Below are 15,350 nucleotides of genomic sequence, written 5' to 3' on the forward strand. Positions count from 1 at the left end.
GCTAACCCTGTCTAGGCTATAACTCCTCAACTGCACACTTTTAACATTTTTTTCCCTTTAGTGTTGAAAATTGAACCCAAGACCTTTCCGGAAGTCTATGTCACTGAGTTGCGTCCTCAGCCCTGTGTCCATTTCTTGAATGAATGTGATTTCTCAACTGTTTCTGAAGTAATTCAATTTCTAAGACATCTAATGACCTAACCATGTTCCCATTTACATCCCAAATGTTTCTGTAGTGGTGGTTATAAATTATTGCTTTTCCATGGCACAATTTAAGTGGGCAAAAAAGTCCCAGACCAAAATCTCAGAAGCACACTTTACAGATAAGAACGCTGGTTGGTACCTGCTTTAAAAAGCCTTAATTGGGCAGCAGCTACCTAACGACAGCCAAGACACATAACTACCTTATTCCTTACTTGTTTCTCTGCCAGTGGGGTTGGGCATCTGGATCCTTAAGAAAGAGCATGAAGAAAAAAAGAAAGAAAGCAAGGAAGGAAGGAAGGAAGGAAGGAAGGAAGGAAGGAAGGAAGGAAGGAAAAGAAAGAAAGAAGGAAGGAAGGAAGGAAGGAAGGAAGGAAGGAAGGAAGGAAGGAAGGAAGGAAGGAAGGAAAAGAAAGAAAGAAAGAAAGAAAAAAAGAAAGAAAGAAAGAAAGAAAGAAAGAAAGAAAGAAAGAAAGAAAGAAAGAAAGATCAAACCACATGTGATCACTAATGGGGGACACAATTTACTCTTCTTTCAAGTTCAATTAGTTCTCTGTGTTTAGGGAGAGAGGTCAGATGGAAGACTAAGTTGGTTCTTCAGGGACACCTCTTTCCTGTGTTCTGGCCACACAGGCCCTGTGTGCTAATTGCCTGGGCTGGGGGTTTGCTGTGGATAAGAGGGGACTGAGGTACCCTGCCTCTTGGGTCTTTCAGTATCAGCCCCATGAGTCAGGCCTCTGGGTGGCAGATTCGAGCTGCTCAAAGGTCAAAAACATCAGTTTAAAAGCTAATGGCTCAGTCAGTGTAGGAGCCCAGTGGACAACCACACAGCGCTCTGGACTCACGCTCTGGTCCTCTCCATCCACTGAACACCAGGCAGAAGAATGGGGGATCCTGAAAGCACAGGTATAGTTCTGCATAAAACTCCTCGGTGTTTATTACTGGAGAGTCCAGAGTGTGTGTGTGTGTGTGTGTGTGTGTGTGTGTGTGTGTGTGTGAGTGAGAGAGAGAGAGAGAGAGAGAGAGAGAGAGAGAGAGAGAGAATAGATGGGGTGGGATAGGGTCTGGAAGAAGAGAGAAAGCAAAGGGGTTAGAGGCTTTCAGGTTTTTTTTTTAATTGGCTGTTCTGTACTTCCTCAGGAGGAAGGCCAGGGTTGTAGAAGTCTCTCTCCATCAACAGAAAGGAGGAGAGACAAGAAAGAAAATATTTGAACTAACAAGGGAACTTTTTTACTTAAGTTTACCTTTATTATGTAGAACTTTAAATGTCAGAAAAAATAAAACTCTTGATATAATTTCAAATCTTGTCTCAGCAAATGCAATATTAGTATTTGACCATGAGGTTAAAAGCCCAACAAGGGAAATTTTAACATGGCACTATTCAGAACCCTTTAGCAAAAATCATCTGTAGACAACTAGGAAACTCTTAACTAGGAAAGATAAACAATAGCTATAAAAAAAAAAAACCACTAGTAGTCATCGGAGCCCCCTTTGACTGGAAAAGCCTGCCCCAGTTATGGAGCAAAGACTCAAAGGCTGAATACAGCACGTCCAGGCAGGCCTGTGGCTGAGCAAAGAGAATGTCTGCTGTGTTATCAACTGAAATCTCATAATGTCCAGTCACAGCCTCTCCTAACTTTCGGTCCGTTGTTTTGTTTATATAAAGCAAGAATGCACTGCTCGGCACGCTTGGATCTGTACAATCCCATCATAATAGTGAAGACATTCATAGGAAAAATAGAAAACAAACTCCCACTTTAACCTCCTAACAGAACTGTACCATCTGGCCTTCCTTCCTGGACTGCTTCTCTCTCACTGTGGACGGACTCTCCCTGTCCCTTTCCCAGTGGCCAATCAGACATGACCCTCTGAAGGAGAAAGTGCTAAAGCAACACACAGCAGACTCGCTCCCAGAGCACTCCTCATGGTTGTTCCTCTTTGGGGACACCCTTTGCAAATTGCTTATAGTTTAACCTGGAGATCCGTTCCTGAGAAAGCAGGGCTTACCCTGCCGGCTGTACCCTGAGTTGGCTGAATGTTCCTACTTATCTGATCCACTACTGCTTTCAGGTTTTTAAAACCCAGTGTTCCTTAGAGCTTGTGGGCTAGCTCACGGGCCCTTCAACTATGACTTTTAAGACTTTATTTTATGTATATGGGTGTTTTGCTTGCATGTAAGTATGCATACCCCATGCATGCCTAGTGCCTGCAGAGACCAGGAAAGGGTGCTAGATCCTCTGGAACAAGAGTTACAGATGATGGTTGTGAGCCACTATGTAAGTGCAGGGAATTGAACCCAGTTCCTTTTGGAATATTTGTTCTCTTAACTACTGAGCCATCTCTCCAGCCCCTTCCTTCTTCCATTCTTTCTTTCTTCTTCCCTCCCTGTCCCCTTCTTTGGAGGAGTACATTCTACTGTATCCATACATAAGTCAGAGGACAACCTGTGAGCTTAGGTACTCTTTCTACCACATGGGTCTTAAGGATCAAACTCAGGTCATCCGGATCAGCAGCAAGCATTGATACCCACTAAGCCAAGGATTTATCATCAGCAGTAGAATAAAAATACACATTTTAATGAAGCCTCACTAATCTTCCCCTCCAAACAGGCTGCCTCCCTTAACTCCCCATTGTCATTGTTGCCTACATCTAAATAGCTGAATCGGAAGTGTTGCTTGGGAAGATTCCTTTCTATGAATATATTATTAATAACAAACATTTTTTTCTCTTATTGGTCTTAACCAGATCTCTTTTAGGACCCAAACTTTCCCTACTCTGAAATTTAAGGAAGAAAATTCATGCTTACTCTGTTTAATGCCTTAAATCGTTTTATTTATTGAGTGGCTGGTATATAATGTGAGGCTATGATGACTGCATGTATAGCTGAGGTTTTTATTGTAGACATGAGGGAGAGTGCAGCCAGAGGCACCAGAAGGGTCTAGACAGGGGAAAAGAATTAGCAGACTAAATATGGCCAGCAGAGTGGACCAGGAAGAGAAGATGGGGAGAGAGAAAGAGTGACAGAAAGGAGAAAGCAAAGAGAAGAGAGCCAAGATGAGGGGCAAGAGGGCAAAGAAAAAGAGTGTATGGCCGAAATGTCAGGGTTATATTGGAATGAGAATCTGGAGGAAGGGAAGGAAGCCCAAGAGCTGGAGAAGTTAAGGGAAGAGGATGGAGTGAGAGGATCTGAGAGGAGTCACAGGTACTGAGGGAGCCTGGAGGCCAGCAAGCGCTCTGTATGCTCATAGGCAACACATTTAGCCATTTCTCCAGGTCTCCTTGGGATCCGGAATCCACCCGGCTGCAGTCTCATGCACACTTTGTCCCTTCTCGGAAAAGATTTTATTTGGTTTGGTGAATCTTGCCTGCCTTTTTGTATTTTTGCATTTTTGAAAGACATATAATTGTTCAGATCAATCAGAAACAATATTAATTTAGATGATTTTCTTCAAAATAGGCAGAATAAGCTCTTCGGAAATGTCACTATCATCCATTTCTTTTTTTAATTAATTTTTTCCATTTCTTGAATAAATAAAAATAAGATATACTTTAAAACTCTGGCAACCCTAGGAGAATTAGGTTAGTTGGCTAGTTGCCTTTGGTTTTTCCTTTCTGATACAGGGTCTCTGAAGCCTACTCTGGTCTTGACCTTGAACTGTTGCTCTTCCTACCTCCACCTCCCAAGTCCTAGAATGATAGACATTTGCCAACAGGTCTGCCTAGGGCTGCTGTTGTTGTTGTTTGTTTGTTTTTTTTTTAATTATTTCTAATGATTCCGTTATCTTTTTGTTCAGGATAATGTCAGTACAACACTCGGACTTGAATGCCAGGCATCCAGACTCATGAAGTGGCAACAGAGCAGGAATTACCTCTGCATAGGAGAAAGCTAAGGCCAACCGTCAGACTTGAGGCAGATAGTCCACAAGCAGGCAAAAGGAAGTTGTGACCTTTAGGGAAAGAACTAGGCAAGGCACCAAGGAAGGAGGGAAAGAGCGAAAATACAAGCTCTCATGCTGCCCCTCCTGGCTCCTCGCCATGCTGGAGGTTGAAGCAGCCTGACTTTGGTCAGGTCAGGCAAGTAGGCTACCACTGAGCTACATCCTAGCCCCAGGAGCCTCCTGAAGAAGCGCATCTTGGTTGCTTCTCTCAGCATGTGGCACATTTTTAGATTTATTTTTAATTATGTTAGTGTGGGGGATATGTGCATATCTGCACAGGTGCCCTCAGAGGCCAGATGAAGCCGTTGGACGCCCTGGAGCTGGAGTTGGAAACAGTTGTGAGCTACCCCCAGTATGTGGCATTTTCAAATTAAATACAGACAGGCAAAGGTGAGGACCATGTATGTTTCATGTAAGCATGCATGAAGTTCTGGGTTCAAGCCCTAGCATGGCGTAAGCCCACATGTAGTGGTACAGGCATGTGATCCCAGTATTCTGGCGGCAGAGGCCTGAGTTCAAGGCTATCCTTGATTATATAAAGTTTTACGCCAAACTGGGCTTTGTAAGACTGTGTTTCAAATAAACAAAAATAAGGAAAAAAACCACCCATAGTGCATCATTTTCAGAAAGGAAAGTTCAATATTGTTCCCTTTATGTTCTCCCTAAAATGTAAATACATCTGGACTAATTTAGGACTTCCGGATTAGAATCTGTGCCTTTAATCTCAGCCCTGGGAGATAGAAACAGAAGGATCTTTAGACTTCAAGGCCAGACCTGGCTACATGATAGGCTGTGGACAGCTTGTGCTACATAAAACCATCTCAAAAATAAACAAAATAGCATGCCCCCAAATTGTAAGGAAACTAGGAACTAAAAGAAAAGACCCTGTAAAGGAGAGGAAAGGGCCCTGAGGAACAGCCAAGCGACTGGATGCAACTGTGCAGGTATACTTAACCAAGCTTGAGGCTTCAGTCTGGTATTTTCTCTTGCACTGGAGTAGCTTCTCCACTCTACCAACAGCCTTTCATTTTTCTGCTCATTACCTCTAGGCTGAAATTGCTCAGTTAGGAGCAGAGGAGAGCCTGGAGGAGATAGGGCACTCCAGAGCAGCCACAGGCCTGTGGCCTTCCACAAACTGAGCAGCTCATCCATGGCAGAGAATGAGCCGTCTGCTCATCTCCCGTGGAGAGCTGAACACACTTTAATAGAGAAGATAGGAAGGGATGCATCAAAGAGGACTTCCAAGCAGTCAGGGTAACCGAGCCCCTCAGTTCCCCAGTGTTACATGAACATGCAAAGATGACTTGGGAGCTGCTCCAACAGCCTGTCATCCCTGACACAGTAGGACTCCTCTGTGGCTGGAGAAATAGCTCAGTTAGTAAAGTGTTTACCCCACAAGCACGGGGACCTGAGTTCAAGCCCCAGTGAATAGAGCCAAATGTGCTGATGATATACCAGGAGTAAAGACAGGCAGATCCCTGGTGCCAGAGTTCAGCTCCAGCGGGGTACAGGTCCCAAAGAGGAGGTGCAGAGTTAGAGAGGGAAGGAGACTGACAGAATCTGCGAGTGAATTAATAGCTCATGTGTTTACTACACCTTTTATAGTCTGTGATTGCATAGTAGCTTAATCATAGGTATTGCTGAAATCAGGCTTAGTGATTTCAAGAGATGTATAATTTCTTCATAGATTGTTAACCCATTTTAGCCCTATTTTTCAACATCCAGAATGAAAGAGGTAATCAGCTTTATTACACTATTTTTTTTTCTGAAGCAAAAGCAATAAGTTCAATAGGCATCTAACTCCTTATTATTCTCTAAGGTTCAGTAACCCCACCATCTCCCCCTGCATGTTCTCAACCTTTATAGTCAAGAGTGCCAGACATTGAGTTCTGAGAAAAAAATCCTATAAGAGCAATTTTCATTCCTCAAGAGGCACAATGCAGGTTTGCACCGTGCAGCACAATAAGCCATGAGCTGTTCCCTAGTTGTGCCCCCATGTGCCTTAGTCTTACAGTATGGGCCTGTTCTCCTCATACACGTCCCCAAGGGGAGGTCCAGACATCTTTCCCAGTGTGCCGTACCATCCAAATTCCTTCAATGTGTGTTCCTGTGTATGGCAGAGGGGATCAAGCCAGTCTAACTTAACAGAATCTGCTCCTCGTGGGGTGCACCAGATCTTGCTATTCATCCTGTAAGTCTCATACCCGGGGAGTTAATTGTGGGCACTGTTCTATATTTATTTTTTTAAAGATTTATTTATTATATGTAAGTACACTGTAGCTGTCTTCAGCCACTCCTGAAGAGGGAGTCAGATCTCGTTAAGGATGGTTGTGAGCCACCATGTGGTTGCTGGGATTTGAACTCTGCACCTTTGGAAGAGCAGTCGGGTGCTCTTACCCGCTGAGCCATCTCACCAGCCCCCCTGTTCTATATTTATTAACTGAACTCTTGCCATCAACTGCCAAGTCCTCAGACTCTGGGCCTGGGCCCATTGTTTCTCTTTATTGTGTGCTTTATCCTTGAGGTTAGTTGTACCCAAGAGTAAGCCGCAGGTCTCAGAACATATGGTAGTGTGACTGAGAAGAAATGACACCCAAAGGTTGTCCTCTGGCCTCCAGATACACGCACACATGCACCTGCACATACACTCATAAAATCCTCCTGGTCTCCTGTGTGGATTCTGGCATCAGGATTACCAATATTTTGCTATTTGTGATTAAAAAGGACAGTTTCAATCTTTAGTCAAGTGGCTCTTGACAATTGCAATAAAATCCCCTAAGCTCCCCTACACACTTCCCTTAAATAATGTCTCTCTGGTTAGGCCAGTAGCTGAAGTTCCCATGGAACAGACAGGCCACAGTTCAGAGAAATGACAGAATTCTCTCCCAACTGTTGGTTTCCAAGTGACCCATGAATTATTTACTGTTTAGATCCATTTAATTAGTAGGCAAACGAAGAGAAAAGATCTTGGTTTTCTTATCTTTAGAAATAGCAGTCTTGTAGGTAAAGTGCTAGTCACACAAGTCTGAGGACCTGAGTTCAGTCCCCGGCACTTACATAAAAAGCCAGCTGTGGTGGTGTGAAGAAGTTAGATGTGACAGTACACCTTGTCATCCCAGGACTGGGCAGGGGAAACACATGGGATTAACCAACAAACCCTAGGTTACCATAAGAGACCCTGATTAAAAAGGCAAAGAGTACCACTTCTGAGGAATAACACTTAAGGCTGACTTCTGTACACACACACACACATACACACACACACACACACACACACACACACACTTGTGTGAGCTTGTGCACACACACACTGCCCAAGGAGATGCTAATTGGCCTGTTATTGACAAGAATGTGTTTGTTTGCTGCTTTGAGATGTTAAGAATGATTCCTTGGTTTAGCAGTAAACATAATAGACTTCAAATTATCAGGTATATTTTAATTTCCTTTATTATGGACACATGTAAACTGATTTAACTTCCTAACAGAAAACCCACTTTTATATTTCACACATTTGACTGTTTTTGGAATGTGTTTATTTGTTCTGTATTCACCCTCTTCTTCACTGACAAATTCATGCTTTTTGTGTATGGTGAATATTCAGTATTCTCGTTCGTTTTTAGTGTGTATGTATGTTTTACCTATGTGTGTATATGTGTGCCACATGTATGCAGTGCCCATGGAGGGCAGAAGAAAGCATCAGATCTATTGGAGTTTGAGTTACAGACAGTTGTGAGCCTCCAGGTGGCTGCTGGGAACTGGACCCTGGTCCTCTGGAAGAGCAACCAATGTTCTCAATGGCTGGGCATCCCTCCAGCTCCCCACCATTTCATTGTTTTGAGATCCGATAGACACGTGATGATCTTTCCAGACCAGGAGTTTTAATTTGAGAAGAGAGGACTATCAAAGACAGAGAAAAGGAATTTCTTTAAAGATTGATTATTTTGATGGTCATGGTGGCACATGCCTTTAAACTCAATACTCAGAAAACAGAGCAGGTGGAATCTCTGTTAAGGCTAGCTTGGTCTACACAGCAACTTTCAGTCTGCCTAGGGCTGTATAATGACAGACTGTCCAAAAAAAAAAAGACTTTATTTTAAATCATGTAGGCATGAATTTTGGGTGGTATGTTCACATATGTGCAGTTGCCAGAAGTGCATGTCAGATCCCCTGGAACCGGACTTATAGGCTATTTCGAGATAAGGGCGCTGAAATCCAAAGTTGGATTCTCCGCAGGAGCATTCTGTGCTCTTAATTGCTGAGCCATCTTTCAAGCCTAAGAAAGAAATCTACCAGTAACTTTTGAGGAGATTTTTGAGGTGTCTCCCTCTTCTCAGAGCCGAAGAAAACTTGGTTGAGGAAATTGGTGTTTTTGAAAAGGTCTGTATCTGATCTAACATGCCAGCTCCCCTCTGACCTGTTGCCCTATCTGTTGTCTGTCCCTCACAAGACACTCCCTTCATCTCTGTGCTAGGTCCCTTTTGAAATCCCAGCTCAACTGACAACCAGGGCTTGCACGAAAGCTTGTAGCCAGGAAAGGTGGAGTGATCTTTAGCTGTGGAGCCTGAGGTGCACTTTGGATGCAGGTTTAACCTCTTCCCTTGCCTGAGCAGACTTCAGTGACTGAGGCAGCCAGGGATGGAGGTGAGCAGCAACAGCTCTTCTGGGAGCTTCATTCTGATGGGTGTCTCTGACCATCCCCAGCTGGAGATCGTCTTTTTTGCTGTCATCCTGGCCTCTTACTTGTTGACACTGGTTGGGAACTTGACCATCATCCTGCTTTCGCGCCTTGATGCGCGGCTCCACACACCCATGTACTTCTTCCTCAGCAACCTCTCCTCCCTGGACCTTGCCTTTACTACCAGTTCAGTCCCTCAAATGCTGAAAAATTTATGGGGGCCAGACAAGACAATCAGCTATGGTGGGTGTGTAACTCAACTCTATGTTTTCCTTTGGCTGGGGGCTACTGAGTGCATACTGCTCGTGGTGATGGCATTTGATCGGTATGTGGCAGTTTGTCGGCCCCTGCACTACACGACCGTCATGAATCCTCGCCTCTGCTGGGTGCTGGCTGCTATTAGCTGGTTGGGTGGCTTAGGCAACTCCGTGATTCAGTCAACATTCACTCTGCAGCTCCCATTTTGCGGACACCGGAAAGTGGACAACTTCCTGTGTGAGGTACCGGCCATGATTAAATTGGCCTGTGGAGACACAAGTCTCAATGAGGCGGTGCTCAATGGTGTTTGCACCTTCTTCACTGTAGTCCCAGTAAGCGTTATCCTGGTCTCTTACTGCTTCATTGCTCAGGCAGTGATGAAGATCCGCTCTGTGGAGGGACGTCGGAAGGCCTTCAATACATGCGTCTCCCACTTGGTGGTAGTGTTTCTCTTCTATGGCTCTGCGATCTATGGGTATCTGCTTCCAGCTAAGAGCAGTAATCAGAGCCAAGGAAAATTCATTTCTCTCTTCTACTCTGTGGTCACACCCATGGTGAATCCGCTCATCTATACTCTAAGAAACAAAGAAGTGAAGGGGGCCCTGGGAAGATTGCTGGGGAAAGGGAGAGGAGCCAGCTGAGGCCTACACGATCGTCTTCATTACTTACTGCCTCTCCAGCTTGCATTCTGTTTTCTTATGAGAAGCTCTGCCTTCAGTAAAGCCAATGCATATCCTGACAGTCCTACACATTTGGAAGATGGTTAGTGTTACTTGAGACATTCTTTGTTTATTTTCCAGAAATACTACTGTGAGCCACAGGTAGCAGGGCAGATATGTATTGTTGTATGTCCAGAGATTATTGACCTATTTCAATGTCCCTGACTCTTATGTCCACGTTATGTATTATAACATAATTCTGATGATTTTTTTTTTACTTTCTAAGGAAAGAAACGTGAAGTTTCTTGTATAATTTTCTGTAATTCCATGAATTCACAACACGGGTTATCAACTTCAGATGAAAATAGAATTCATCTTGGTATCTTAGCCATCCATCATCGTGGTCCGGTTCTCTGTCTCTTCTTAGTGCCACATGCAGGCTAATTAATCATGCTTCCCATCCCCCTCACCTGATTATCCTTTCTGTCTCTGCATCCAAATTTACCTTCTACCCAGTGTGATAATCAATAAGAAAAGATAGGCAAGGCCATTTGCCAGCCTAAAATTCTCTATCTGGCTTTGTTTAAATCATTGCAGCTAACAGCCAAAGCCATCAGGTTTGCTATGTATGAGTCAGTGGGTTGTGGGATATGCTATGGTTCCTTAAGCAAGTTTAGGAGGGTAGTCTGTCCGTTAAGCACGTCCTCTGTCTCAAGTTTTAATCTTCCAGCACTACTGTCCCAGAAACCCAGCAACTGGTTTAGGACAAAACTTATCTCAAGAAACCTGTGTGTTGGAACCATAACACCTATATTGTAGTACAAGCAATTTAAGCTTATCCATGACTAGCTCACAAATAAATGGGTCTCAGACTATGGTTATTTTTAATCTATTTTTACTACCTCCTCAGCAGTGTACCCCAGCAGTGTACCCCAGATACTTGCTCTTTCTCCTGGCCATGTGCTCATGGTCCATCTCCCCTCACGGTGGCTTCCTCTTCTCTCTCATACTTCCTCCTCTGTCCCACCATAGTATATACTTAGAATATACTTCAATTTTACTTATAAGCTCTTGTAAATTTTCTTCTGAGATTCCTCTCCAATTTTTTATTATTTTCCTTTTCTTGTATCTTCAAGTATTTCTTGTATTATCTTAAATGACTCTGCTCATTACTAGAATGGCAAAAACAAAAAAACAAAAATGCAAAAACAAAACAAAACAAAACGTTCATCCACCACCACAGTTCACACACCCTGTGCCTTGACAGAAGCCACATTAATATGGGACAATTGTTAATAGGTTTTAGAAGTAGTTTCAAAGGATCTGCAGCTTTGCTTCCATTTCTGTTATTGTATTTGCCTGCCTATTACAAATTACATGCTGGCTAAATGCTAGTGAATGAAATTATATTAAGTATTATCAATCACCTTCTTATGGTAAGAACTAAATGTTCCGTGCAGACCATTTTCACGTTTGCTGGTTTGGGTTATCTTGTCCCTTGGATAGAATGGAACGAACATAGATACATTTTCCCTTCCAAATTTTCATAATTCCCTTTTAAAATCTAACAATATTACCCTAGCCTGAATTTGTTTCTCCAGCTCAGATCAAAGCCACAACCCAGGAAGAGCCATCACTGGACCTCAGCGAAGTGTATCATCTTGAAGGCACAAAATACCAATCAGCACACTCGATCAGGTCAGGTCAGGCCAGGTCAGCTTCTCAGAGACAAGCTATGGCACCCAGGTTCCTACAGTTATCTGGGAGCAGAGTGTGGCTGGCTCGTGGGAGTGATTACAAGGAGACAGGAGTCAGTCATGTTCTTTGTTCAATTCATTTGAGTGTTAAAGTAACTACAAGAAATGCAGGGTGAAATAGAATCATTCTTTAAACAGTTTGGAGTTCTGCAGAACTTCCTTCCGGAAGTAAGGAACACCTTTAAATTGAGTAGGAATTAGGGGAGTGGAAAGCCACAGAGGAAGGGGAGAAAAGCTTCACCGGTTATAAGGGAAGTGAGGGCATCGCGAATCTCTGCTGCAAAGAACCTCTAATGATTTTGTCCTTTTTGCTGTTTTGAGACAGGGTCTCACACTGTAGGTCAGGATGGCTTTCAGCTCATGGCTATCCTCCTGCCTGAGATTCAAAGTGCAGGGATTAGAAGTTCTCCCTTTAAAAACAGAGGGATGAATACGATCACGTTTTAATGTCCACAGTATGAAATTATTAACAATGGAGGCTGGAGAGCTAAGAAGCCGTTCTTCCAGAGGCCCCGGGTTTGATTCCCAGCACCCACGTGGTGGGTCACAACTGTCTTTAACTCCAGTCCCAGGATGCAGTGCCTTCTTCTGGCCTCCAAAGGCACCAGGCATGCATGCAGACAAAACACCCAAATACATAAAAAGTAATTAATTAAATTAAAAAAGAAATTCTCAAGAAAAAGTATTATAAAAAATAAAATGGTTAAAGCTGGGGGTACAACTCAGTGATATGACAGATGCTTGCTTGGGATGTATGAGGTTCTCCATTCAATCTCTACTATTGCAATAAATAAGAAAATAAATAAATAGATAAATCTGTAGGTGTCTTGAGGGCTAGAGTGTTTGATTGACACCCATCAGATCTCTCTAACACAGCCTCAGTGGCTTCCTGCCAGGAATAGACCCCAGCAACGCCAGGTAGGGGTGCGTTGGGAGGGGGCTGTAAACATTATTCCAGCAGCCCCTGAAGATCTTGCAGCAGCTGCAACCCCAGCACCACTATCTTCACAGAAAGTGATGCAGCCTGCATTAGGAGACTTTTAGATGACCCCACCCAGGAACATCGGAGCATTCCCTTTCCGAAGGAGCACCTTTCAGAAGCATAGCATCTCTGGAGCAGCCCTGAGGAAAGCAGAGTTCCCCCCCTCCTCCAGGACAAAGTTGCAGTTGTCCGTGGCAGTGACAGCTGGGTGCTCTCTGGGCTGTAATGAAGTCTTCTCTGGGCATCTGAACCTTAGCTGAAGTTTCCATGGACTATCCAAGAGGGATTGAAGGTTTCCAAGTACCTGTGAGGGGCTGTTGTCAAGACAGTCACAGCTATCGTGTTGACAATGGGAAGGAGTAGCTGTTTGATTGGCAGCTGCCTGGCTTTTTAATTTCATGAGATTTGATTTGTCAACAATGTATTTCCTGAGCAACTGGAGTGTTCCCAGAAAGCCCCATGCCTGTGCTCGCAGCTTGGGGTGTTCCCCTTCCTTCTCCTCTAGCATTTTCAATTTCCATTCTTATGTTAGGGTCTTTGGTTCATTTGGAGTTGATTTTTTCTGCAAGGTAGGAAGGACCTACTCTCATTCTGCTATACCTGAACACAGGATTTACTTAGCAAGCAGCAGAGACCATTTTCAAGTAAATGGTTAAGTCAGGAATAGACTTTAAGGCTGTCTAGAAATACATCCAGTCAAATTGCCTCCTGGAAAAAGATCAAAAAGTACAGGAACATGGAAGTTTGTACTAGTCAATACAATGGAATATTATGTGAGGACAGCTAAGTTCAGACAGAATGGGAGTCCACTACAGGTTCGAGGTTTTCCTTTAGGGTAATGAGAAGGTTTTAGAACTAGATAGAGTGGTTAGACAACATTGTAAATAACACCATAATTGCTCACTCTATAATGGTTAATTTTATGTTATATTAATTTTACCTAAAAAAATTTCTATCAGTTTCTATTTGTTTATACTTTTATAGCCCAAAGGTCACCTGTGCAGGTCATTTCTCAAGAGCAGTTTACGTTGTGTCATCCCCTCCCCACACATACCCTGTGACCTTGTGTTGCTCCCCTCCCCCTCTCTCACTCCTGGTGCTGGGGGAAAAGGTCAAGAACTATTTTTAAACACTCTCTTAGCAGACATCTTGATTAGGCTTTTGTTTGTGGCCAAGGATCAGACTATCGGCATGAAGAGAGGTTCTGAGAGACAGAGTGTCTGAGAGTGGCAAAAGGAACAACTCGAAATCAAATCATGGGTCCAAGCTCATGACCTGTGTTCTACTTGCTATTCTAAGAGATTTCTGTCCATGTCCTGCTTGCTTGTGTGTGTGTGTGTGTGTGTGTGTGTGTGTGTGTGTGTGTGTGTGTGTTCTCCAAGCAGTTTGTTGGGCAGTGGACCATGCCAGAAAACTTGGTAAGGTTGAGTTGGTTCAGAAACCCTGGTATACCCTCATATCTGAGGACAGAAGGTGTTTCACCTACTCTCAACCTGATTCCTGGCCTGGAAGGAGTGACCACAACTCCCCACATAAAGAACGTGATCACTAGTCACATAGCACACAACACAGAGTTCTTTATGCTAATGAGATATCTAGATGGACTCTGAGAGTTTAGCCAATAAGCTTCTCTTCCCAGAAATTCCTTTCTGCAAAAGGTATTTAATCTCTGGTCCACCCTGAGGAAGTGGTATGCACCTATTCTGTATGATGAACAATTTCAAAACAATTTGGAACTGAGACTGTCTCTCTCATGAAGAACTGACATGGGTGAAAGCCTTCCTCACATAGAGCTGTGCTGCCCCTCTGTGCTCCCTGGACACTCACTGCTAAGCAAGTCCAGAGTTTCCCCCGCTCTCCCCAGGTCTCATCCTAGCAGGCCCGTGCAGCCCCCTTCTTCTGATACCAGCAACTGGACACCAGGGAGTTTGGGAATCCTTGGCCTCAGTCTGCCTCATTTCTCACCCAAGTTGGGGTCCCCACTTTAGACTGCAATCTCCCACCCCTAAATTATTTTTAAACACTCTCTTAGCAGACATCTTGATTAGGTTCCCGAAAGCCCAACCCTGATGGGGCATAGGGTGTAGTGCAGCCTAGCACCCCACGTTTTGTCTGCCCTAGTGAGGTTCGCACACCCCAGTGGTGACACTGCAGAATCATAGCAGTTCTCTTTTTGTCCTAAAAAATTCTCTGGAGAGCTCATCTTCTGCAGAACACAGGTCCAGTCTTTTATTTTATACATTAATTAATCCAATCATTCACTTCAGGTTTCCTTTAGATTATCTTATGAATTAGCATCCCATGACCTTTGGTTATTAAGAGACAGCAAGCATACATGTTTTTAACAGTGCAAAAGAATTCAGAGATCTGTCTGCCTTTGCTAAGCACTAACGATAAACTAGGGGCAGGCACCATGTCACTCTGTCCCCACCAGGGCCACGCCAGGCTCTGCAGTTTGTTACTTGCCTTTAAAACTTTTGTTTTTCTCAAGACAGAGTCTTACCATGTAGCTGTGGCTGTTCTAGGACTCACTATGTAGACTAGGCTGGTCTTGAACTCCCAGAGATCAGCCTGCCTCTGCCTCCTGAGTGCTGGGATTAAAGACATGCGCCACTATGCCTGGCTGCTTTTTGAACTTTTTAAAGATTTATTTATTATTTTTAATTATATGTAGGTGTATGAGCCTATATCTGGGCATGTACATGTGAGGTGGCAGTGGAGGCCAGAGGTGTTAGATCCCCTGAATTTGGAGGTATATATGATTGTGAGCTGCCTGACACAGTGCTTAGAATACAACCCAAACCCTCTAGAAGAGCAGCAAGTGCCTGCCTCCAAGCCTGGTGGTGGTGGTGGTGGTGGTGGTGGTGGTGGTGGTGGTGG

General features: G+C 43.9%; 1 protein-coding gene across 1 annotated transcript; it reads left to right on the forward strand.

Annotated features, from left to right (window-relative positions):
• The first annotated feature begins 8,774 nt into the window (after positions 1–8,774).
• On the forward strand, positions 8,775–9,713 carry LOC110329485 (olfactory receptor 15). Its single transcript, XM_021209084.1, has one exon. It carries the CDS (start codon positions 8,775–8,777, stop codon positions 9,711–9,713), a length of 939 nt encoding a protein of 312 aa, XP_021064743.1.
• The last annotated feature ends 5,637 nt before the right edge of the window (positions 9,714–15,350 follow it).

This window comes from Mus pahari, chromosome 12 (assembly GCF_900095145.1).
Source record: "Mus pahari chromosome 12, PAHARI_EIJ_v1.1, whole genome shotgun sequence".
NCBI classification, from domain to species: Eukaryota; Metazoa; Chordata; class Mammalia; order Rodentia; family Muridae; genus Mus; species Mus pahari.

Bases quoted from the DNA above. Each gene is read 5' to 3' on its own strand.
- LOC110329485 (XM_021209084.1), top strand. From the start codon at position 8,775: ATGGAGGTGAGCAGCAACAGCTCTTCTGGGAGCTTCATTCTGATGGGT.